The 24,895-nt window shown below is 52.3% G+C and overlaps 3 protein-coding genes across 3 annotated transcripts; 2 read left to right on the top strand and 1 right to left on the bottom strand.

The window, feature by feature from the left end:
- The first annotated feature begins 17,754 nt into the window (after positions 1-17,754).
- Positions 17,755-20,922, top strand: CENATAC (centrosomal AT-AC splicing factor). Its single transcript, XM_082297084.1, has 9 exons — positions 17,755-18,051; positions 18,156-18,321; positions 18,396-18,458; positions 18,612-18,676; positions 18,826-18,931; positions 19,287-19,317; positions 19,700-19,783; positions 20,004-20,136; positions 20,590-20,922. The coding sequence occupies exons 1-9, from the start codon at positions 17,762-17,764 to the stop codon at positions 20,633-20,635; spliced, it is 984 nt and encodes a 327-aa protein (XP_082153210.1). The 5' UTR covers positions 17,755-17,761; the 3' UTR covers positions 20,636-20,922.
- A 312-nt stretch (positions 20,923-21,234) lies between these two features.
- On the bottom strand, positions 21,235-23,135 carry RPS25 (ribosomal protein S25). The gene is made up of 5 exons (XM_082297020.1): positions 23,007-23,135; positions 22,754-22,849; positions 22,185-22,368; positions 21,697-21,795; positions 21,235-21,301 (listed from the first exon to the last, which is right to left on the bottom strand). Exons 1-4 carry the CDS (start codon positions 23,007-23,009, stop codon positions 21,701-21,703), a joined length of 378 nt encoding a protein of 125 aa, XP_082153146.1. The 5' UTR covers positions 23,010-23,135; the 3' UTR covers positions 21,235-21,301; positions 21,697-21,700.
- On the top strand, positions 23,105-24,884 carry TRAPPC4 (trafficking protein particle complex subunit 4). The gene is made up of 5 exons (XM_082297019.1): positions 23,105-23,339; positions 23,420-23,594; positions 23,669-23,772; positions 23,867-23,993; positions 24,411-24,884. Exons 1-5 carry the CDS (start codon positions 23,165-23,167, stop codon positions 24,487-24,489), a joined length of 660 nt encoding a protein of 219 aa, XP_082153145.1. The 5' UTR covers positions 23,105-23,164; the 3' UTR covers positions 24,490-24,884.
- The last annotated feature ends 11 nt before the right edge of the window (positions 24,885-24,895 follow it).

The following is a 24,895-nucleotide window of genomic DNA, read 5'->3' as shown; positions in this document are numbered from 1 at the left end:
CTCCCAGAGCCTGTGCGGAGTTGGACTTCGATGATCCTTGTGGGTCACTTCGAACTCAGGATATTTTGTAATTCTACGCACGAGGCACAAGGACTGGCTCCAGCACTTGGGAAGAGCAGCATGTTACTATTTTTACCAACAAGTTTTCCAGGCATTAACCACCCTCCTGCCCTGAACAACAGACTCCACGGACAGGAGCCGCACAGTGCACACGCATACCAGGCTGTGGAGGCAGCCTGCCCGCTCTTGGGCGATGCCACCAGCATCCTAACCAGGACGTGCCACCTTCCTGCCTGAAGCGCACCAACCGTCCAGGGGTGGGGCTGGGAGGAGAGGGCTGGAGGCAGGGACCACTTGGCAGCATCGCCAGAGTTGCAGAGCTCAAGGTGATGTGGGGACAAGCAATCCAGCTCCACTGACGGGAGGCGGCGGCCTCGGTTGAAAATTAACACAGACTCGCCCCTCTGCTCACACCCGCAGCGTCCGCACCGGGGCGGAGGAGCCGGCCTGCCCGGGGAGCGGAGGCGGGACCGGCGGCGGTGGGGGACAGCGATGAGAGACGGGGGTGGGGGCGGCACCCCCCAAAACCGGGGACGGCGCGCGGCAGCGCCCCCTGCCGGGGCGTGGGGACATCTCCCGGTGGGGCGGGGCAGCGAGCGCCTCGTCCCGCCCCGCGTGGGCGAGTCCCGGCACCGGCAGCAGCGGGGCTCTGCTCCCCACGGCCAGGCGAGGGGGGCTGGCGGCGAAACCCCGAACGTCCCCGTTCCCCACGGGCAGGTGAGGGGATGCGGCGGAGCCCTCCCGTTCCCCGCGGGCAGACGGTGCTGCAGCGAGGCCCAGCGAAGAGCAACGGCGGCGGCCGCCGCCGAAGGAGGGAGAGAGAAGCGCCGGCTGCTTCCAACACCAGCTGGAAGGACGCGACATCAGTCTTTGCAGGCGCCTCTTTGGCACCTGGCACAGGGTCGCTTCGCCCGTTTGCAGAAGTGCCTGTGGAAAGCACCCGAGGCCGAAGCAGACAGAAGGGGCGGGTTGCGGATGTTCCGGGTTTTACCTCGGAGGGCCGCAGTCTGCACGAGTGGGCAGGCACTGGGAACCCCTTTGCATCGAGCATCGTTTGCTTACACTAGCCACCCAAGAGACGTATACCCCTCCAGGGGAGTGCTGTGGCCATATATCTCCCTGCCTCTCTGCTGAGCTCCCAAATGTCTCATCAGCAAGCAGTGACATATTTTTTCACACTTTCATCCTTCCCAGTAGCAGCACTGGGCTCACGTCCCTGCAGACAGCATGCACAGGTGCAGTGGGTTAAAAATGGTGCCCAGCCACCACTATCTGGCATGACAACTCAGTGCCAGAGGCAGACAGGTAGCTCCTTCCCTCCAGCCAGGTGTGGTACACAGGGGACACATGGAACCACCTGTCCTCCAGGTCCTCTGGCTGCCTCTCTTCCCGCTCCTTCCCTGCAACCTTCTGGGCTTTCTACATTACAGCCCTTCACATCTCTCCCAGCCCGTGCACATGCAAGTGGCAAAGCAAGACTGGGAAAGGTCAGCAAGAGGACCAGTCGCTGCTGATTCAGCACTGAGCCTCTGCCTTTAATTAACATCTGCCGGGCTTGCTACCCTGCCTGCACTTGATGGCAACTTCCAGTCTCCCCCCTGCCCTCCTCTATCATTATGCCCACGCTAGGAGAGACAGGGGAGGAGATGGTGAAGCAGATTCCTTGGAGTTCCTGAAAGCCTTTCTCTGCCAAAGCCACGACCACCACGACAGCAGGTCATCCCAGGAGCTGCCTGGTACACCTCAGCAAGCCTCAGCCAAGATGCCCAGACTTGGCTGTTACATGTTCCTCCCTTGCATGGGGTTTTCCTGCCTTTGAACCACAAAACTTACACACAACATACAAAACTAGTCTCCCAAACTAGTTAAGGACCAAGAGGGAGCCATCTGTGACTCCAGCCTTCCCTGGGAAGAATTGGGACTGACCACCTACAAGCTCCTGACACATTCTACCTTTGTGGAATGCAGAGAATACAGGGCAACAGGGTCAGAAGGATTGGCCTTGTCCTGTCGTGTTTTGCCGACAAGGACGTGTGGAGTAGATGGGAGCCCGTCCTAAGCTATGTCCAAGGTTCTGGGACTTGTTCATTCCCATTGACTCTCCAGAACACCAGCCCTAAGCTCAGACCTTCACAAGACCCCTGTGGGCAAGGCTCTCATTACATTTAAGAATATGATTAATTAGGTCCAATTAACTATACTGGAATTAATTATGTGACTCACATTTAGCTGGAGCTGCCTCTTTGCAAAGCATTTCCCCAGTGGATCACTCCAGCAGATCCCCAGCAGAGACACCAGAGATAGAAGAGTCCAGACGAACTGTGCTGAAGGAAACGAGTCTGAGGCTGTGAAATGCCTGTTTTGGGAGCAGCTCTCTGTTTTGCTGATCCACGTAGCTATGGAGCAGGGAGCTGATGGCAGTCCAGCATTAAATCCACAGAACCTGGCACACAAATTCATCCTGTATTCTCCCACAGAAAGGCAATGGTCCAGCAAGAAGATGGAAGAGGCTATGTTGCTACTGCTGAGATAGACTCAGGCCTAAAAACATCTTTTCATCACTTCCCATGCCCCTCTCAGTCCTGCCCATCCCTATGCAGAGTCGTGGCCAGAGTGTCCTCTTCTTCTGCTCAGACACTGGCACAGATTCTATCCCACAGTCTCATGAGTCCTTGATGTGCCTCATCTCCCTTGGACTGCATTGCAAGGTCTCCATCCCACTTCTGTTTTGATGGTACCACAAAGCCATTGCTCAGAGAAAATGGAAAAAAGCCAGCCTAGGAGAGGCCCCAGGTCTGTAGCCAATCCTGCAGCCAGCTGGGAAAGAATGGGTTCTCCTTATTTCATGATCACTGGAGTTTGAGCAGGGCAGGCCACTGCAAGGAGCCTGCACTACCTTTGCCACCTCTGCAGCTGCCTAGGCAGCCTGTACCATTGTCTAGATGGACCTGGACAGAATCAGGAGTGCCCAGTTCGGCTTCTTCTTTTAAACAGGATCACCTTTCCTTATAAACCATCACATCTCCAGCAGAGCAAGACTGTTTACCCACTGCAGTCAAAAGAGACGTAGAAGATCAAAGACAACACATGAGCAACGCAGCCAGCCAGCCAGCCAGAGTCTCCTGCTTAGCATCCTCATGCTAGAGCTGGGCACTGGCCCCCTCCATACGCTGGGATTTTCCTTTGCTGCAGTCCTAAAGGCAAAACACAGCCTTTGCTGAGGTACTGAGGGAGAATTTAATCACACTGAGACATCCTCTTTCCAAATGAAAATACGCTGCTGCAGCTACAGCATGGGTGACAGACCATCATCTAGCAAAGACAAACTCCTGACATGGTTCCAGGATCACAAAGACACCAAGACTCAGCATCCGGGATGCCTTGCTATTGCTGCAATGCCTGATGCACTCCTGATGCCTGCATGGGTGCAGGCAGAATGCAGTTCTTTAAGTCTTCTTCCCGTCTTGTTACTCCTGTACACCCTGAAAGCCAGCCTTATCCTCCCAATACCTCAGATGCACACTACAGCCCTAGGGAAATCATTTCAGGTCTACATAGTCCTGATGTTGCTAGAATCCTGGCATGGGATATGAGCTTCACTCCTACCACAACTGCCCGGCCTCAGATGGCCTTTGCTGCTAGCTCTCGATGCATTTGGGCTGCTCTGCGTGGGGCCCTGGCTTGGCTGTCCCTGGTCTTGGGAGACTGCTGCCGTCCAGGGCAGGCCCTGCCAATCAGCAAACCGAGAAAAGGCTGAGCTTTACTGGAGCCGGAGCTACGAGGGAACTTCTGCCCCTGCCAACCGGTAGGGCCAGGAGACCCACAGCCCACCGGGCAGTCTGCGGGGCCGGGCACCGCGCCGGTGGCGGCGCCTGCAGAGGGGGCCTGAAGGGTTAAATCATTTGGCGAGGCCACCAGCGTGATAAATGCAGCCATCGGCGGAGCCAGCGCCTCCCACCGCCCCCGGGGTCGGGCTGGCGGGAGCGGGCGGGTGGCGGCGGCGGGGACTCTTATCCTGATACGGCGCCTTCCGCCGAGCGCGGATCTGGAAACACCGAGCGGCGGGACTGGCTCCGCGGCCGCGGCGCTTGGCGACACAAAGCACGCAGAGCCCTCGCCCAAAAACCGGGCGGGAGGGAGCCGGGGGCAGGCGGGGGGGCGGGGGTCTCCGCAGGGATGCGGGGCTTGCCGCCGCCGGCGGGATCTCCCATCCCGGGGCATCCCGGCCGGCCACGCAGGCAGAAGCAGCCTCCACAAGGGCAGCGCGGGATTCCGCGCCTGCTGGAACAGGCCGGCGGCTCCCGGAGCTCCGTGTCCGCTCCGGCAGCCCGCCCGCGGCCGGTGACCGGGGCCGTGCGCCGCCCCGGTCCCTGCCTGGCACGGCGAGAGCGCCGGGCAGCCTCGGCGTGCACAGCACACACCGCGCTCACGTGCGCAGGCAAACGCACATCGCACACGGGCAAATCATCACGCAGATGTGCCCGGAATGGGTGTTGGCAACTGTGCCGGGGCAGACACACGTTCTGCAGGCACGCACAAGCATGTGCAACCACAAAAGCAGGAACGGAGCACGGCACATGGGCGCCAGCCCTAGAGCTGCACTGTAGAGCAAGCAGCGTGTGGTGCATCGTACCAGGGGATAAGGACATAGTCAAGGGAGGTGCAAGAACAGCTTTTGCTGTCACTGCTACTACAGTCTTACAGTAAGGCTGAACTAGAAACAGAGCAATCCCTCCCTTTGATTTATTTACTCAGTGCTTTTATCTCCAGAGGATGCCTGGAAGCTTGGTCACTGCAAAATGTGCAAGCCTGTGCCAACGAGTTGCAGAGCAGAGATCAGGAGAGTTTTCAGAAAGATCACAGGCCTGATACAAATTCAATTTTATAGAATGTCTCTATTAGTATTTGGGGTCACTTGAAATCACCATTCTGTAAACTGGGTCATAACAGGAAAAGTTAGCAAGCTGCTGCCTTGTGCCATCTGCCAGCATGACAAGGACTTATTTTGGTGGTAGCTTGGACTACCACTTGAGAGCCCCATTATTCCCACATACAGTCTCTGTTCCTAAGACAGTCATATGCATCTTGGCGTGTGCAATGCCTCAACCACACAAATCTCTAGCTTGGGGAAGAACCTCTCCCACAGCATCTCAGGGACAGACCTGTTTTGCAGGGAAGCAGGGCGTATGCCCTGGCACAAAGGGCTGACACAGCCAGATTCACCTGCATAAACACTCAGCTGCCTGGCTAGGCCCATGTGCCCTGCATGTTCCAGCAAGGGTGACCATCTAAGTGAAGCCACAGGCTCTACCTGTGTGTTCAGGCTCCGTTTCCTAGGTTTTCACCCAGCCCTGTTTAATCTGTACCTCTGTCTCCTGAAACATGTGTGCATTTACACAGGTCTGATGGTACTCCCAGGCCAAAAGTGCTGAGCACCTCATCCAAATGCTGCGAGGACTACAGAATTTGGGACAAGAAAAAGGTCCTTCTTGACCTTGACAAGGTCAAGACCACCCCGCTCCTGAGCAGCTACTTATTACTCACAATTCTATTCAGTGTCCTCCCATGCTCCAAATATCTCTACCTTCTCTGACAACCTGCCCTTTGCATGCAGCCCTATAGACTCAGAGGAACTCTCAAACCCCTCCCTGCCCTTGCCACAGTGCCCAGCACGGTGAACTCGGTCCTGAAGGCTGGCTGCCTCCCCAAGCTCCTCCTGTCCACTGTCAGCCTTACTGAACATTCGTGCTAGTACCTGCCGCCCTTACACAGAGGGGCGGCTGCTCCAGCCTTGGGAGCACTCGTGCATCCCCCGCTGCGTGTGCAGAGGGATGGGGAGGGCACAGGGAGAAGACACAAAGGTCCCCCCCTCCCGTGAAGGAGGCTGCTCTGCGCGCACCGCCTGCCTCCCGCCACCACCGCTCCGGGAGACGCAAGGCCGTAGCCGGAAGGCAGCAGAACCCTCCCCAGGGGCACACGGCGGGGGCGGCGGATGCCTCCCGGGGACACGCGACTGTGGCAGGTGCCGTGACCCTTCCCGGGCACACAAGGCCGGGCCGGGGCGGCGGGAGCGGGGCTGGCGGCGGGGCCCGGTGGCGCCACCTGGCGGGCGCGGGCGGAACCGCTCTGCCGGGGGCCGCGGGCAGCGCCCCGTGCGCTCCCCCGGCGGGCGGGGCACGGCGGGCACGTTCCGCCCCTTCCGCGGGCCCGTGCTGGGGCGGCTCTCACCGCAGCCGGACTGTCCCTCTATAGTCCTGATGCCGAGAGGCAGCACTAGAGCTGGGACAAGAAACACCAGAAAACACGTTGCGCCTTATTGTATTCCCCCACTTCCTCCCGCTGATGATGCAAAGGACATGCAGCCATCTCTGAGGCTGTGCACGACAGAAGAGCAGCATGTGCACAGCAGAAGGGGATGTCTTAATTAACAGGAAAAGGAGAAACCACGGCTCCGGTGACAAATGCCGAATGGGGCTTTAACACCCAGGTACAGAAGCAAGGAAATGGATTTCCACAGCATGCAATATTATCCTTGTCTCTGCGCTAGAATACGAGGAGCTAAACAAACCCTCCATCCCCACCAGCAGCAACAGCAGTTGGCACTTCAATCACAGAATCGATTGGGTTGGAAGAGACTTCTGAGATCATTGAATTTAACCTATGACCAAACACCACCACGTGGCACTAAGTGCCATGGCCAGTTTTTTCTTAAACACCTCCAGGGACGGTGACTCCACCACCTCCCTGGGCAGTCCATTCAGCCTTTGAAGTCTAATCACCCTTTCTCTGAAGAAATTCTTCCTAATGTCCAACCTAAACCTCCCCTCGTGCAGCTTAAGACTTAAGTCTTAAGACTTAAGTCCTTTAGACTGTTAGATCATGCTTTCCTGCATAGATAACCCTTCTTGAATACCTGTGTAACAGGTACCTTAACACAGTTTACAGCTGCCCTCTATGAGTCACGGACACTAAGAACCAAGTGATGTCCCCACTGGGAGGCAATGCCAGAGCTGCAGGAGGGCTGTGTGTCTGGCCACAGGTAGCAAGATCAGCATCCACCTGTTTGCATCACTGCTGCATGGCTGGATTTTGGGGTACTTGAACCAGGATGGCTGATGGGTCCTTCCACCTGAGGCGACAGATAGGAACACACTTTGGTAGTAGACCCCGATCATATTGCTGCTAAATCATGCTCAAGAATTTGACACGAGCTGAGCCCTTCTGTAGACAGTCCTGTGTTGTGCTGTTCAGTCCATTTTCTTTCTGCTCTTTTGCATGTACTCTAAAGTCATAAGTGCTTTTAAAGTCATTTAGTGCCAGACTTTCAGAGACTCTCAGACAGGACACACTCTAAACATTGCAGAGTCCAAACAGAATCTCAAACCTCACTCTTCTTTTGAATGGAGGAAGCTGTATTGAGTGCCTACAGACCATCCATACAGTTTGTACCAAATTCAGTCCAGCCCCCCATGAGATGTCTTTTCTGGTTCCAGTCAGATATTGTGCCTCTTTAGAAACCTGGGCTCCAGTTAAGAATGACCATTTGGTTACTTCTTGTATTTTGGAGCTGGTGCAGCATTCTGACAGGGTCTTAGGTACTGGGAATGTCCTGGGGACTGATAGGGCTGCCCTGCTATCCCCCACTAGGTCAAGCCAACCTGCAGTTTTCTCTGCTGGGATATTGCATCCAGGTAGAGGATGGCAGGTGTGCGCAGGAGCTGCTGGCACCCCCTGTGGCTTGTTGTACCATTGGCCTTGCAGAAAAAAGGTGGGTGGGCCCAGGAGGTCCCTTTACCTTTGTGAGCCTTCTGTTCTCAGTGGACCTCCTGGGAGCTGGAGATGCTGACCTGGGGTCTGTTCTCCTTTGTCCCCTACAGCACAGTGCAAATCCACATCTTCATCATGCTGCTGAAGCATCCTTTCCCTGTAATGAAATATTCATGCCCACCTCCAAACAGGCTCCAGCACAGCAAATCTGTGTGTCCCTCTGCAGACAGGCAATCTATGCTGCAGAGCATGGCCATGGGCTTTGCTGTGAGGTCAAGCAAAATCCAGACAGCTGATCTCTGTCCTTGTGGAAATAAAACAGAGATGAAAAGAAGTAGCAAAACCCCAGGAGGTGCTTTTGAGATTTAACACTTTCCAGGCTGGAAAGCACTGGCAGATAGTTGCAGCAAGCAGCCTAGGCAGTGCAGGAGAGACGGGTCTAGAGAACACCCCAGATGCTGGAGTCCTTTCTCAGGTTGAGAAGATTGTTCACGAGCCTGGGAGCCCTGCTTTAAACAGGCTCTGCTGCTGCTGGATGTGCTGGTTTAAGTCAATCTGATGCTGGAATGGCTGTGCTTCTCCTGACGTTATTCAAAGCCACCTTGATTTCACTGTATTCACTCCCCAGAGTGTAAGTCCTTGCTAGAGTGTCACGAAGGAGTACCCATTCTCCCCTGTGGGTGGAAGAGCATAGATCTTGGGTCTTGCAAGTTACTTCTCTTGGGTTTTTTAAGTTTTTCTTTTATGTTCAGGGAATTTCTGAGCCTCCTCCTCATTTATGGTTAAGATGTCAGACAGTGAAAGTAAGATATTGCATCAATTATAGGGAGACTGCTCCACTCTAGGGGAAGTTTCTGGGCCATGAGTGTGGGGAGATTGGACTCCCTCAGTGACCTGCATGAGCTCTGTTGTGTAGTGGGGACCTTGTCTCCTCGGGTCCTTCTGAAGCAGAGTGAAATGCAGCACAGGACAGGTGTTGAGAATAGGATTCAGCACTCAGGAACACAGTGAAGGTGGTGTTTGAGCAGCCTGGCTGGGTTGGTGGATGCAACTGGTTTGTTCATCCCTCTGATAATCCGATTTACATTCCCTTTTCTTCCCCTGGATCCTGCAGTTACCATGGGAACTATGTTCATAATTGTTATTCATTGGCTTCTGGAAAAACTCCTTTTTCCTTTTTCCCCCTTGTCTCTTTCCCCTTTTCCATCTTAGACACATGGAGCTGTGGCTGCCAGAGCATGGGGAAGCTTGCAAGGCTTCTGATAACTGGGATAAAGGCAGTGGTTAGAGAGAGGAAATGGGGAAAGATGGCAAGACTGTTAGGTACTAGATGAAATAATTCTGCTCATGTGGTCTTTAGCTTGGTCTTTTCTTCATCCCATACCTATGAAAGGGAGTCCTCAATATGGCGAGTCCATGAGTTTGCCTGCGTGCCTCAAGGGTGTGTCTCGCTTTGTCTCTGGTGGCCTGGGTGGCTTTTCCTTGTAGCTGAGCGATTTCCTGCCTGTTTCTGCAGGAAAGCTGGTGTGGTGACTGCTGTGTGGTTGACAGGCAGGCAGGAGATGCTGCTCCAGGCTCTTGACTGTCACCCTCTTGCTGTCTTTTGTTTTGTTCAGAAAATTTGTGCTTTGGCCTCACAGATTAAGAGCATGCGCAGAAAGTCGCAAACAATTACAATGACATATTTTAATGAATTGTCATTTGTGCATGTCTTTACTCCTTAAGTATTTGTGCTCTGGTGTTTTCCAGTACAGCATATTTACTTAAATTGGGCAAGAGATTGCATTTGAAGGAGGAAAGGACAGTGGCAGAAGGGAGGAGCAAGATTTCAGCAAGGGAACCTGTGGAGGACTACAGCTCTGGAATACAATCAAGACAAAACTGCTACGCTTTTCTTGGACATGAATTGGAGTGGGAGGTGTTTGTTACTGCCAATGCAGTTTTCTTCATACCCAGTTCTTCCACACAAGGTTGAGTCGTTAAGCGTTGACAGTGCATCTGTTACAATTGGCTCTAGAAACCAAATGTTCTTGAAAATAAAAGAAGCATGTGCTTGCCCTTCATCTTCCCAGCCATTCAGCTCCCAGTACTGTGGAGAAAAGCCACGTGGAGCAGCCCACGTGCACACAGATGGCCTAAGATTGGCCACGTAAAGGGCTCCTCTGTGTGAAAGGTGCAGCAGGCTGAGGAGCAAGAAGTCCCGCAGTCTTTCTTCTGACAGTATAAGGCTTCAAGAAAAAGTCCCACAGAAGATCTCCAAGAAGAGCTCTTCCCAATATTTAATTTTCCTCTCCCACTTTGTGTTTTCTTTTTACAACTGCATTTCTGTCCTACCACCCATGGCAGCTACCTTGAGCGTAGAGCACACAGTCAGCCTGCTTCCTCAGAAAGGTCTTGCACCAGCAGATAGCACTGGGATCGCCAAAAATTACAAGCACTAGAAGAGCACTTCCCTGGAAAGGCAGGAATATGATCTTCCTCCAAGGTCACAAACTCTGTTAATCAAAGGAAGGAAAAAGAAATAGAAAGGCCAATGCAGCCTCCCCACTTGACTCCCTTTAATTAGTAACCATCTGGTTTTGAGAAAAACTGTCAGCCAGTGTAGAGCATTTGGCAAGCTTCCTCAGCGGCTGCTCTCCTAATGTCAATTCCTCTTGAAAATGCTTTAAGCCCCAAGATGCCAAAAGGAAATGAAAAGCAAAAGAGAGGGCAAAAGAGTGAAAAGGAAGAACAAGGATGCAGTATAGCCCAGCCAACAGAGCAAGACATTACCCAATTTCACTTCTAGATCAGGGAGCAAACTACAAACACTGCTGGCCATCCGATAGCTGGGAAACATTCCACGCAGCCAGCCACCTGGAAGGAACTTCAATACTTCAAGCACCATATCTCAAACAAGTGATTACAAATCCCTCAACGTTTTCCAGACGTCTTGCTGCTCAACTCAGTGTTCTGTCCAAGCTACAACTTTAACAGTGACTTTCTATCTTCCGAATTTCCTTGCCTCACTTTAATTTTTTTGTCCCAACTACTGTGCAATGGCACTGTATAGTTACATGTGCTGCTCCAGCAGGGTGTTCCATCCACTAGGAGAGGCGTGGGCAGTTTTACAAATCAAATTCATCGTGCTTGGCACTTTCTCAAATTTTGCCCTGATTCTGCCTAATGCCATGCTCTGCTCGAATAGAGGGGTGCTGCTGCTCTCCACCAAGAAACTCATGGGTGCAAAGGGAGCGCTCTGCCTAGCTTTGGATGGCATCAGAAGGCACACTAACTGTTTGGCACAAGTCCTCGGGCACAATCTGACAGCACAAGCCCTTTTGGCCTTTGCAGGGAAATAGCCACACTGGTAGCAAAGATGGGCAGCAGGAGCTGGGCTGCAGCATTTTTATGAGTGCTGCCTCCCTCATTAAGATGCAGCACATAGCTCAAGCAGCTTTTAGATTACTCCTTCCTGACTCTAGAACATCATGTATGAGTCAGAGGCTTGCGTACTTGCTTCCCCTGATCCCTGTGAGTCCCCAGCACATGGCAAACTACATTTTGAACAGTTCCCTTAAGTTCTCCATGCAGAAAACCTTCTTCTTACTTTTGCAAAGAAGCAGAATTATCCTCTACTCCCTTAAATAGCATCATACACACACAGCTCACTACACTCTTTCCTCACAGATGCATTCAAATTCTGCAGTACCCTCTCATAAGCAGGTACATCACACTCCCCTACACTCACAGCCCCTCTACTTATTCCCACCCTGCTTCCCATACAGTGCTTGAGCTTCCCACAAGGCACATGTAGAAGTCAGCCCCTTTCCCCAGACTGTGTTAACGGGGTTCTGGTACAGCTGAAGGAGCAGAGGATCCCCCTGTTAAATACATTAGTGCCAAGCTACAAAGAGGGAAGATATTTCCAAATGTGTTTCTACAGATCTCTCCTGTGTGGCAGAAGAGTCAAAGACCCAAACCTGTGAGGTCCTCCCCCTGTACCTGCCCTGTCAGAGAAGCAGAGCTGTAATTTCATAGGTTTCTGACCAGTGTGAGAAAAGCAAGCATAAAATTCCATATTAGAGCATCTGAAAACACCAGGGACCTGCACCTGATTAGCCATCTCACATGTTTCCAGAGGGACAGATGAGTAGGTTTCAACTGCCCTGATCTGCATGGAGCTTTGGGATATCCTCATCTGCTGTCCCAGCAGCTGCACTAGATTTGTGCTTGGCTGGAATGCCCACTGCTGATGGGGCAGCAGGAGGCTCAGGAACTCTCTCACATCCATTTCTTCTGTGAGGGAGGTGCCTGGGCAGGCCAGAGAGAAACACACATGGGTGATCAGGCCTGGACCACCTCTTCTTGATGCTGCCAATTTACACTAAAGAACCAAATGCAAAAGGTTGTGGATACTGTTCCTCTTTTCAGTTTCCCAGCTTTGACTGGGCAAAACAAAACTTTTCCTTGACACTGTGTGCTCCATTCAAAGCCATGGGAGCCTTTGTGCAAAACTTCTCTCTTTCATGCCTCTCCTCCAAAGCCTTTCTTCCTTGTTGATTAGCATTATGCAAAATGCCCAATGCCAATGCCAGTGAGACTTCAGGAAGAAATCCTTCTATCTCTCCCCTTCAGCTCTTAATTAACATGTGGACTTTAATTACATTTCCCATTTTCATGACAAAATATGTCTCCCTCCTCCACTTGCCCCTCCCTGAGATCATTATGAGAACTCTTAATAATAATAATCACCATCATTGTCTACTCTTAGAGGGAGGCAGGGGGGCACCTGCTCCATCTTCCCAAGTTGCCCTATCCCACCTAGCCCCGGATCACTCAGTCCTTGGAGACCCACATGCTCTGGTCCTGTGCCAATAGGGAGGGGCAGAAGCAGTGCTAACATGTTGGCATGACATATTGCCAGGGCTGGATGGTGCCTGAAGGCTTTGGCTGCAGTGAAAGACATTACAATTCAAAGGTGGACACAGAAACAAAGTCAGTTTGGGGAGGTATTAGGGATTCTCTTGTTTTCAGAAGTAAGAATAGGCCACCCTCCTGCTGAAGCTATATCCTCCCTGTCTATACAAAGCACAGCAAATGCTGCTAGGGAGCTTTGCAGTAACTGTCAGCTGGCTCATAGATCTGGGCAGTAAAAAAACCAGGAAAACTTTCTAATAGACCTCCCCACTCTCACTGATTCAGCCACTAGAAAAGCAATCACCTTAGTAAATCACAAAGCATCCATTTTCTGGCAGAAAGTGAAAACTGAGAAGGAATCAGTCCCTATCCATCTTGACGGGAGCAGGCAAGAAGCAGATACAACGTACCCACGCGTGGACCTGGTGCAGTCAGGTTTTCACTAAACTCAGGCGTTTGTCTGAAGGTAACTCAAACCACTACCACTCTCCTCACAAATCTGGGAACCTCATTCAGATGCAATCTGAGTCCTACACTACATCAAACTTGTGTTCACAAACTAAAAATCAGAATCAGCTCTCAGACTGACTATTTTATTTGAATGTACAAAATTCACCAGGCTGCTGGTGGCTTTGTCCACTTACAGAGATCTGGAAAATTATCCAACTATGGAAAATGAGGTTTTCCATAGTTGTTACTTGACCCCTCGGGCTTTCAGTGCTCCTTGATGACCATCTTTATCCCTCCCAGAAACAAACAGTAAGGTAATACAAAACTGAATACCAAGCTCTGCAATGTTTGCAGACAGACAGAAGACAGAGAGCTACCCACCTCTTCCATTGCCAAGTTCTGAAGAATTGGCAATACCTCACAGAGCAGACACAACGTCGGGCTCTTGGGACAGAGATGGGAAGGGCAGCATCGAGGTGACCACAACACAATAAAAATACACGAATGACTATGAGTATGGCCCAAACACAGTCCACAAGACAAAGACTGCATGATCCAAATGTACAGCTACATGCATCATGCATAACTTGAACAGAAAGAAGAGCTTTCTGCAGAGCTCTATGCAAGGGCATGGAAGCTCCAAGCATGCCATGAGCACAGACAGTGTGTCCGCTGCTTGCAGAAAACCCTATTCCTCCTTATAAGTGTGGCAGAAGGGAGACAATGTCCCTTTAAATGTGACTAAAGTGTTGTCAATGGATCTGCCATGGTAGAGGAGTTAATCCCCCCCCAGCCCCTCTCAGCCACTGTGATGGGATAATTAGATGCGAGGGCTCAGCACAGATGATGCTCCAGTTGCTTAGCAACTAATGGTTTCCATAGAAACAGCAAAGCACAGCCTTCGGAGCAGCAAGTGAGCAGTGCAGCAGGGCAGGGAAAGATGCCTTAAACTCCTGCACTGATCCTCTCCTCCAGAATCATTCAGAGGCCTAAAGGTATTAGGGGAATGAGAAGGGGGTGCCTTAAAGGTACAATATCCCTGTTTCAAGCAGCAGTGTTAAGAGAATGGTTTTTATCAGACGAAACCTTCGCTGATATGGTCCTCCGAATCTCAGTGACTCTCAACTAGCAGGATGAGCAGGGATGAATCACAGAGAGTGGTCTTACACAGAGGTTTAAGCCTCAGCACGTGGGTCATCCTGTTGTAAGCAGCTGAGTATGATTCCAGCATCAATTCTTCACCTGGGATCTGAGAGGGAAACACACGGAAGCACACAAAAACACACACACACACAAATGTATTTGCATTTCCAACACTGTCACATAAGCAGCCTTTTACAGGCATCCAGCCTGGCCCTGAACCAGCAGGCAAAGGAGGTTTCCTCTTGATCTTGCAGCTTCACAATACATACAAAAGCGACTATAAAACATGAAGAGTTTCACCAGAATAATAGAGATCAGATTAATTAACCTTTACTTGAGACTGTCATCTGGTACATCCTTCAACATGACCAATTCCTATGGCTTTATTATCCTACTGCTCCCTGCACTGAGTCAGCATACCAATGTTTCTGAGAATCACAGCCACGACCTGCAGCACCTGCACTAAATACCATGCATGTGCTGTGCAGTTGCACTGCTGCAAGGCATGATCCTGTCATCTTGTAAGCTGAGCAGAGACAAGCTCTGTTCGTATTTTGCTAAGAGAGCTCTGGGACACTGAGATGGGGTTGTGGATTCAGTATTACATAGTCTGCACCAGGCCAGGGATGGGCTGTATCACTGCCTGCATGCAAATAACAGCCCTGTGTTTTAAAGCTTTGCAAACCCTCAGGTCCTGATGGCACAGAAGGAAGTCAAGAAACTCACATTGCACAATCAAGCCCTGCTTTCCTCTCCTCTCCATCCAGCCTCACACTTGTGACATGATCCCTTTCAGAGAGGGCAAGCAGCCTGTGCCTTGGGCACTGGCAGAGGCACCCAAACTCACTGCTTTTCTCCTCCCTACCTGGCAGGAGTCTGGCAGCATGCGCTCCACTCTGCCGTGTGCCCTCTCTTCTTGGTAGAAAGAAATGGAGAACAGGGCAGACCCCTCCATCCCTGGGGCAGTAGCTGTGCCAGAAGGTAGCATGTACTGCTGGTGACAGGTAGCCAGGCTGGACTCTGGAACCCCTGCATGTGTTAGTCAAAGCCACCGAGTCCCAGACGCTGTGGCTCCTTCTCCCTGTCGCTGCAGTGTTACTTCACCCTACCCACAAACCTGGGGGATGCCGGTTACAACACCCAGGAGGGATGGAGCATTCCATTGGCCAACCTGCTCAGATGGCAGATTGAGCCACAAGCCAGGTCTCCTTCCCGGAGTCCTGTCCTGATCCACCCAGCGCTTCAGGAACGTACCAGAGACGAGACACCAAAAAAGTTGTGGGCCATTTCAGACTCTGTCCCCTAAGGCTTTCAAAGCGGGAAATCAAAGGGAAATGCTGTGCTTTGTTCCACGGGGGAGCGGCAGGAAAGGTGAGCAGCAACGAGCCTGGCAGAACCGGTCGCTTCAGTTGTCTGCTAGCTCACCTTTGAAGTGGTTTTAAAAATCAGGGAGGAGGGGCAGATATGAGTTCATCTCTTTTACTGCAACTTCACAGAATTTGAGGACGTGGCAGGTAAGAGGCCACCTTTCCCCCACCAGAAAAATAGTGTATCCATTCAGAGAGAAAAGAATACAGCTAATAAAACAGGCTGTGATGCTCATCAAATAAATCTGTGGTGTTCTCACATCCTGAGGAGGCTATGAACAGCTACAATGACAGCAGCATCTACCTATGGTACCATCAAAGACATGTTGGCATTCGCAGGAATAACTGGGCACCCTGACACAGCCCCAGGTCCTGTGCCAATGGAGCAAGCATCTCTCAGCAGTCACAGCCTTATCTCTGTCTTGTGTTCCCTATCATCGAGCCTGCCTGTACTTTCCCTGCTGCCTCTCTTTAACAGAAAGGATTGTTTCTAACCCCAGCCCATGCAAATCCTGGGAGCTCTGCCTGTATTATACAGCATCAGCTATTTACTGCAGCACAAGGAACTGAAGCAATGCCAACAGAGCAGGAGTGGCCTGGTGTGATAAGGGAGGCATCTACTGTACACCCTGTACTAGGAAGAGAGGGAAAAGGAAGAGGAGGAAAAAGGACCACTTACTTAATTGGAAATTAATATCTGTTCTACTACAGGGGGAAAAAAAATACATAAACCCCACAGTTGCTTGGCATGACCAGTATCCTCAAGGGCCCCCACCAAATCCACTGAGCTTGCTTCCAAACAAATGCCATTGGCTGGGCAAAGCCCAAACAAGAGATGATACCCTTGATACTCTCGTGTTGCCACAGACAAGCAGATGTCACTCTGTACAAATTCAAAGCTTTCAGGGGCTGAGGAATGCCAGAGCCATCAAGCCAGACTCGAGTAACAACTCTGAATTGGAAGCCAAGTTATAGAGCTGCCCTATCTTCCGGGGAGCTTGCACCTAACATTTTTCAAAAACAGGAGCAAATACAGTATCTCTGGCTTGCTGAGAAGACCCCAAAGAGCACACTAATATGAAGCCATAAGCCTGGCTGAAGGCATATACCTACACCTTGCATGCAGGTTCGTCTGTTCCTTGACAAAGGGTCTCAGCCCACAGGTGAGAGGTTGAGCAGAGGAACACATTAGCTGCTTGACTGAGAGGAGCCCTTACCACGCAAGTGCTATTCTAAGCCGTGAAATATGGCTTTTACATGCCCAGCTGTAAAAACAGTGGGCAAGGATCCACGGGAGTGGGCTGAGACAGCTACTTTCACCTGCAACCCCAGGAGAGCGTAGAACAGAACGTTAAAGTGATGTGACCACGTCTAAGTGCACACACTAGGATGGTAGCTTTCCTGACAAACTACCGTGCAGGGCAGGTCTGTGTAGTTAATATCACCTGAGTCACTGTAGCAGTTGCAGAATCAATTAGGTTGGAAAAGACCTCTGAGATCATTGAGTCTAACCTAGGACCAAAGACTACCATGTCGACTAGACCATGGCACTGAGTGCCATGTCCAGTCCTTCCTTAAACACCTCCAGGGATGGACTCAACCACCTCCCTGGGCAGCTCATTCCAGTATCTAATCACCCTTTTCCTGAACAAATTCTTCCTAAGGTCCAACCTAAACCTCCCCTGGTGCACCTTAAGACTATGTCTTCTTGTCTCATCCCTGACTGCCTGGGAGAAGAGACCGACCCCCACCTGGCTCCAACCTCCCTTCAGGCAGCTGTAGAGAGTGATAAGCTAACCCCTGAGCCTCCTCCAGGCTAAACAATCCCGGCTCCCTCAGCCGCTCCTCGTAGGACACACGCTCCAGACCCTTCACCAGCTTCGTTGCCCTTCTCTGGATATGAGACACGCGTCAGAGAGATACAGACGGCTGCCAGTGCCACACCTGACCGCGCAGGGAATCAGTCAGTCAGTAGGAACGCTCCGCTCTGCTGGCCGGCAGCGCGGAGCCGCCCGGGATGCTCAGCGCGGAGGGGCCGGTCCCGCCCCGCGCCTGCGCTCCGCGGCGCGGGCGCCATGGCCGTGCATTACTGCGGGCTGTGCCGCCGCAGCGCCTTCACCGGCCGCCGGCACCTCTACAGCGCGGGGCATCGCCGGCGGCTGCGGGAGACGCTGGCTCGGCTGCAGGAGGCGACGGCGGCGGCGCGGGCGGCTGTGGCCGATGTGGCCGCGGCCGTGCAGCGCTACGACCCAGCGGAGCACGATGGGCGCGTGTGGTGCCCGTGCTGCGGGCGCGGCGTGCGGAGGGACAGGCGGTGCGGCGGGCGGGCACTGCTGCAAGCCGGGCTGCTGCGGCACTTGGCCGGGTGCGTGGGCAGGAACGGAGGGAGGGCAGATGCTGCCCCAGGCCAGGCTGCTGCGGCGCTTGGCCGGGTGCGGGCGGTGCTGAAGGCGCCGTGGTGTCCCGCAGGCCCGAGCACCGCCGGCAGACGGCGCGGTTCTGGCGGGAGAACCGGGCGGAGGCGGCGCTGCGGGAGCGGTGCCTGGTGCCGGCCGAGGAGTACGAGCGCTTCGCGCAGGCTTTAGAGCAGGCGCTGAGCGAGCACCAGCGGCGGGAGGAGGAACGCATCCTCCAGGTACCTCGGTCACCTGCCCGCGTTGGCGGAGGCCCGGCCTCCGCTGGCCCCGCCTCACCGCTCTCTCCCCATAGATGGCGGCCGACATCCGGGAGACCGAGCGCCGGCAGCGAGAGACGGTGCAGGCTGCGCTCCAGGTCGGTGAGCTGTATCCTGCCCTGGCGGGGACCGGGCACTGCTCTGCGCATCCCCACCGGGACCTGGGTGCGCTCGGGAGGAGCTAGGGGTGGGTGGGTGGAGGCTGGGCTCAGTACCAGAAATATTGTTCCTTTTTCCTGAATCTGACTCAGCTTCAAACAGAACCAGAGCTTTGTGCAGGACCTTCTGTCTGCAGGCTCCCCGCGGGACCTGAACGGTAAGCGCCACTTTCCTTAGCAGTGGCTGATGCATCCCTGCTCAAAGCACCCAGCACGGGGGGAGTTTGACACTGGCATTACCAGGATCTTGCAAATCTTTTGCAAACTTTTTGTCTGCACTACGGTAAGCACCGGCCTCTTATTTCAGGGACAGCCCTTGTGCTGCAGAACAGCCTGGCCCGAGCAGAATGCAGACAGGACCTGATTTAGCCTGGATGGAATCAAGCCAGGTTCTGACCTTCATTGGCCACCAGGTAGGGGCGACTGGCTAGCGAGTGTGACTTCGATTCTACTGCAAGTCACCTACAGCACATATCACAGAGCAGAATAAGGGGTGGTCTCTAACACAAAAAAACCAGCTTTGTGGTTTTGGGCAAGCAGCTAGCTCAGTTTCAGTTACCCAGGTTTAACTTTCATTAAGCAAACATTCTCTAGTATGCTGTGAAGAAAAAACAACCAAACATTCTTTTAAAGAAAAGTAGAGAAGAGCTTTCCTCTGCCTTTTTGTAATAGAACTTGATTCTGGAAGGGAATGAAGATAATGTTCTTCTGTTCAGAGATACTCTTAAACATAAGATTCTCATAAGCATTTTATGTTCCTATTAACAGGAAACAGAAGGAAAAGGAAATGTCCACACAGGCAAGTGCACCTGCATCATGACTCACTGGGTTGCTGCCTCATGGCTTGCAAATGTCACAGGGATAACTCAAAGCAGTTTTGAAGCAGTTGCAGCATAACCAGGAAGTGCTCACTCTTTTGGCAATATTTGACATACTAAAGAAAACACTTCAGCATTGTAAAAACTGTTTATGCTGCTGCTCTGGGGAGTGTATGATTTGGGGTGTGATCTGCCATGGCCTTAACTGAGGAAGCCAGCTCCTTTTTCTCAGAACACTCAAGAGTTCACGTCATCACTTGCTTGGTAGAGCAAGCAGCAGACAGGGGGAAGAGGGGACACTTTTTTCCTGTCACAGTTTAGGATAACGTCAGTGGCTAAGTAAGTATTCCCTGTGACTTCTAGGAGCAAAACCTCCATGGCTATCAGAGGAAGAAGATGGAAGTAAACAACAAATCGGACCTTCCTATGAGGAATTTCTCAAACACAGTGAGCAGCTTGCAAATTTTTAGTTAACCTTACAGTCACTTTACCATGCTAGAGAACCAAAAACAATTTGAAAAACTTTCGCTGAAAAAAGTATTTGGGCTTTTGAGCAACCCGGCCTAGGCAAAGTGTCCCCATCCATAGTACTGGGCATTGCAGCAACGTGATCTTTAAGCTCCCTTCCAACCCAAACCACTCTACAACTGTATTTTATATTTTTCAGAGGAGAAGCAGAAGCTGAAAAAGCTCCCAGTGGAGCGAGTTGGTGCCAACTTTGACCATACCTCTCAGACAAGTGACAGCTGGCTCCCTTCCTTTGGGCGTGTATGGAATCACGGCAGGAGGTGGCAGTCCCGGTGAGCTTCAGGCGAGCACAGATGGATGCCAGGGGGGAGAGTCCATGGCTTCTGTCCATGCAAGCTATTCATGCAGCAGGCTCTGAGGTAGCAGCAAGCATAAGGAGACATCCTGCCATACGAGTTAGCCACACAGTGCTTAATCCAGGCAGAGTATCATTCTTGTCCTAGAGCAGCACACACATGGCTTATGAGGTGAAACATGCTGCACACATGAAGGCATCTGCCTCATTTTGTGTGGTTCACCTTTCAGACCCACATACTGTCCCACTGGCGCCTTTTAATGTGCCAGAACTCTGTCAGCTAGCTGGAGCTACCACTCACTGAGGTGACAAAAATATTGAGGGAGCTTCCTTGCTAAAACACTATGCACAGCACTTCCTTTTTCGAGGAAAGTGTTCCATTATCTCTGTCTAAAGGCTACTGCAGTCTGACTTCTATGCTTTCTTTCAGGCATCAGTTTAGAGCTGAATCAGGGGAAAAGAAGAAAAAAACGTGATCAGATGAGGAACACCAGACACCCAGCGCTGCTGTGGAAAGGCTGACTGTAGGTAGCTGCAGTTTTGTTGCTGACTGCCCTGTAAGGACACAGTGTCCATCTCAGCATCACGTCTAAAGCCACACAAAGTCAGGTCCTGCCAGCAAGGACAGGCTCCTGTGGATGCCGTATCTTCACTACCAGAAAGTCTACTCTATACAGCAAGTGATGCCAGTGGCCTATGCTGACGTGGAACATCCCATTAAAGAAAGAATTTTCAGAGAAATAAACTTTTTTTTTTAAATGCTTCTGTGTTTGTAAACCAACTGAAACTCATTTCAAATGCAGGGCCCACCCTGCAGGCAACTAATGCCAGGTGCCTGATATTTTCATTCAAATTTGTATTGTTTTCCTTCATTCTAACATTCATCCTTTACATGGGCTAATATCACTGGCTACTGTAGGTGATGCAGAAGTTTCTTCCCTTTTAGCAATGCATTTGTAACACTAATAAAAGGCAAAAACCAGCTGGTAGAGGACAACAGCCATGACCTCTACTAGAATTTGCTATCAATAATGCATCAGTAATGAAACATACGCATTCTTGAAAAAGCAAGAAATATTATAATCAGTAATTTTATTGTGTGCATTACGTATGACGCATTGTTGACGAAGTCACTGGAGAACCTGCAAAGCAAGAAGTCCCCAATCAGAAAACCAGGTCAAAGCAGGCTAGCACAAAGTAAACAGTTTGACAGTTTTGTTCCCGCAGGAACACCTGGCCATGGTGCCCTATGAGAGCAGGGAGGACAAGTGTCCATTTGCCCTGCAGCAAGGGGAACAAATGATGCTTTCCCCATGCAATGGGCACAGGGACAAAATCAGAAATCGCTCTTTAATTCTGGAGAAGTGATGTTTCCAGTAATGTTCCCCCAGGAAGTTGCTCAGGATGCGAGCAAAATATTTTTGGAGTCTCTGGAAGAACAGCCCACCACAGCCATGTGGAAGTTGCTCATTACACGTTGTATAGCTGTCCATTAGCTCCTGACAGCACAACTCAGCTCCTCAGCACCCGGTCTCACCTCACTATGCATCCTCCCCTGCAGCAGGCGCGTCTCCGCCTTTCGTGTTTCGGGTATAGATCACTTGGGCTCGGTGCTTGGACACCAGTTTGATCAACCCTATAAAAAACCAAAATTATGTCAGTGTGCATGTACTGACAGATGCCAGGGATGCTGAGGTCCCTCCTAGAGAGGCAGGGCAACACACAAGAGGAACTACTAGAGTGTAGCAGCTCATGCAAGTCTTTCATTCCCATCTGGCTGCCATTACATCACAGCCCATCCCTTCTGGCAACATTTTTCTTAGTACAGCAATGCTCCTATGTAAGCAGAACTGCAGCTCCATACTTTGGAGCACTTCTGAAATGCAAGCTGAGGCAGTGGCTCCCCAAAAACAATTTACACATGGAGCACTTCAGATGCTGCAGGAAAGCTGCTAGGCAAGCAAGGAAAACCAAACAGCCAATTCAAGCAGCTTTCTGGGTTTTTTTCCAGTTTTAAGTGCTCACCTTTGCTGAGCAGCTCCTGGAGGGCAGCCCGAGCCAGGGAGCCTCGAATCTTCAGCCTTTCTGAGACAACTGCAGGTGTGATGAGTTTGTAGTTGGGCACTTCTTTGCACAGTTTGTCATAGGTGGCCTTGTCAAACAGGACAAGGTTGTTCAACTTGTCTCTCACTTTCCCCTTGGACCACTTCTACTTGAAAAGAGAGAAAAAACAATGCCCCCTAAGCCATCCTGTAAGCAAGAACAAAACAAACTAAAGGATACCCCGAGAACTGCACCATCAAATGTGTCCGTATCACATCCAAAACTAAAGCACTAATGAGATGCACAAAAGCGCCTTTGTAAATGAACGTGCTGCAGATAATACCTGCAGTATCTAAAAATAAAAGGACTAAAGCCTTCTGTTACTCGGGCTTAACACTATTATGTACAACTTGCTGGCAGATAAAGAGCTGGCTCCTCTAACAAGACGCCCGCCCCGCCTTCACAACGCTCCCGGGGCCCGGCCACGCTGCACACGCGCCAGGCCCGGGGATCCCGCCGCCCCCCGAGCCCGCAGCCCCGCCGACTCCCACCTTCTTCTTGGCTTTGCCGCCAGATTTGTTGACCGGGTCCTTGTCCTTCTTGGCGGACTTGCCCGCGTCCTTCTTCTTCTTGTCGTCTTTGGGCGGCTGCGAGAGGGTGAGAAGGATGGGGGGTGAAGGGCGAGGCGCGGGGCCGCCCCCCCGAGATCCCCGCAGGGGTTCCCGCCCCGCTCCGGGAACCGCCAGTGTCTCCCGGGGGCCCCGGCCCGGCTCGCCAGCCGCCCCCCGGCCCGGCCCCACTCACCATGATGCGGCCGCGGCTGCTCCGCAAGATGTCGGCGAGAAAGGAAGAGCCCGGCGTGGGGCGGGGGCGGGCCCCGGGCGGGACGAACGTCACTGCCGGGGCGGGCGCGGCGGCGCTGCCGGGGCGGAAGGGCGGTGCTGCTGCCGGGGCACTGCGCCATGGCGATCTTCAGCGTCTACGTGGTTAACAAGGCGGGCGGCCTCATCTACCAGCTGGACCACTACGCGCCCCGCGCTGACACCGAGAAGACGTTCAGCTTTCCGCTCGATCTCGTCCTACGCCCGCACGACGAGCGCGTCGTCGTCGCCTTCGGGCAGCGGGACGGCATCCGCGGTGCGGCGGGTGGGAAGGGCCGGGCGGGGCGCGCCGGGCCGGGCTTATTGACTGAGCGACTGACGCCGCTGTCCCCGCAGTGGGTCACGCCGTGCTCGCCATCAACGGCGCCGAGGTCAACGGTCGCTTCACGGCGGACGGGAAGGACGTGCTGGAGTTCCTGGGTAACCCCGCCAACTACCCGGTGTCCATCCGCTTTGGCCGCCACCGGCTCTCCTCCAACGAGAAGCTTATGCTGGCCTCCATGTTCCACTCGTGAGTCAGGGTGGGCCGTGACGGGATGGGGGTGGCACGGGCGGTGAGGGGTGCTGAGGGGCCTGTCCCCACAGGCTGTTTGCCATCGGGTCACAGCTGTCACCTGAAGTTGGGAGCTCCGGGATCGAGATGCTGGAGACCGACACCTTCAAGTTGCACTGCTTCCAGACACTGACAGGTACCATCGGGCCCTGGGCACTCGGCACCCCTCGGCTTTGCCAGGGCTGTCTCTGTGCTTGGCCTTCCTTATGCTCCTGGCATTATGGCTCCAGGGATCAAATTCATGGTTCTGGCTGACCCAAGGCAGACAGGGATAGAAGCTCTTCTCCGCAAAATCTATGAGATTTACTCAGACTTCGCTCTGAAGAATCCTTTCTACTCCCTGGAGATGCCAATAAGGTAAGGAGAAGCCCACTTACAGTAACCTGGCTGCAACCCCTCATTGCTTTCTACCTACACAGTAGCAAATGCCGACAGTCCTTAAGTAGCAAAACTGGCTGAGGGAAGGGGAAGCAAGCCACAGCACACTGCTGCAGAGAGAGGACACAGACCAGTGCTGGCTCTGCTGGGGAATTGGGAGCTGCACTTCCTTGGCACAAACCCTGCTGTCCTACCATCTGTTCAGATCCATACAAGAAGCTTTAATCTTAATTAAGGACCAAGTCAGACCTCGACAGCAGTCATGTTGCTGTGTCATAACTTCCTGAATCTCTCCTTGAAGGATGCAGAGCCAAAGGATGTGAAGATCCTTTGTTAGCTTTGTTAACTCACTTCTGTAGGTAAAAGTCATCCCTTTTGCTTTTCTGATTGTTTCAGGTGCGAGTTGTTTGATCAGAACTTGAAGCTTGCTCTGGAGGTGGCAGAGAAAGCTGGACCCTTCGGACCTGGATCATAGAGAAAGCCTTGCCTGTTGCACAGATTCATTCGTCTGAAGAGCGGGGCCTCTCTCTTCCCTGGCTGGCCTCTCACAAAGCTCCCCTCTCCACAGCAGAGACTGCACATCCCCAAAACGTGCTTCAGTATCTCCCAAAATACCGGTTTATCCCCTTTGTTGGGAAACTTACCTTAAACAGATTCCTTAGCACTGTTTACATCAGGCCACAGGGCCTTCCTTATTCCTGTTGCAGCTCCGCTGCACTTGGGTGAAGGAGAAGGTGCAGGTCTGTGGCCTTACCACAGTCAGTGCTTTTCTTTCCTGTCATAAATGTACATATGTATTTTTCCTGTATAGCTCTAACTTACGGTCTTGCAGAGGGTTTCTGTATAGAAGTAATAAGTGTTTATTAATGAGGCAAATGGCT

This window comes from Coloeus monedula, assembly GCF_965178545.1.
Source record: "Coloeus monedula genome assembly, chromosome: 25".
NCBI classification, from domain to species: domain Eukaryota; kingdom Metazoa; phylum Chordata; class Aves; order Passeriformes; family Corvidae; genus Coloeus; species Coloeus monedula.
The sequence above is the reverse complement of the archived record's forward strand: the minus strand, read 5'-3'. Positions and strand labels throughout refer to the sequence as shown.

Excerpts from the sequence above, each read along its gene's own strand:
- CENATAC (XM_082297084.1), top strand. The coding sequence starts at position 17,762 with ATGGCCGTGCATTACTGCGGGCTGTGCCGCCGCAGCGCCTTCACCGGC. Across the intron at positions 18,459-18,611 it reads CGGTGCAGGCTGCGCTCCAG|CTTCAAACAGAACCAGAGCT; the intron begins GTCGGTGAGCTG and ends AATCTGACTCAG. Across the intron at positions 18,677-18,825 it reads CTCCCCGCGGGACCTGAACG|GGACAGCCCTTGTGCTGCAG; the intron begins GTAAGCGCCACT and ends CTCTTATTTCAG.
- RPS25 (XM_082297020.1), bottom strand. Across the intron at positions 22,369-22,753 it reads GCGGCAAAGCCAAGAAGAAG|AAGTGGTCCAAGGGGAAAGT; the intron begins GTGGGAGTCGGC and ends CTTTTCAAGTAG. Across the intron at positions 21,796-22,184 it reads CCAGGAGCTGCTCAGCAAAG|GGTTGATCAAACTGGTGTCC; the intron begins GTGAGCACTTAA and ends GGTTTTTTATAG.
- TRAPPC4 (XM_082297019.1), top strand. The coding sequence starts at position 23,165 with ATGGCGATCTTCAGCGTCTACGTGGTTAACAAGGCGGGCGGCCTCATC. Across the intron at positions 23,595-23,668 it reads CTGGCCTCCATGTTCCACTC|GCTGTTTGCCATCGGGTCAC; the intron begins GTGAGTCAGGGT and ends CTGTCCCCACAG. Across the intron at positions 23,773-23,866 it reads CTGCTTCCAGACACTGACAG|GGATCAAATTCATGGTTCTG; the intron begins GTACCATCGGGC and ends TTATGGCTCCAG.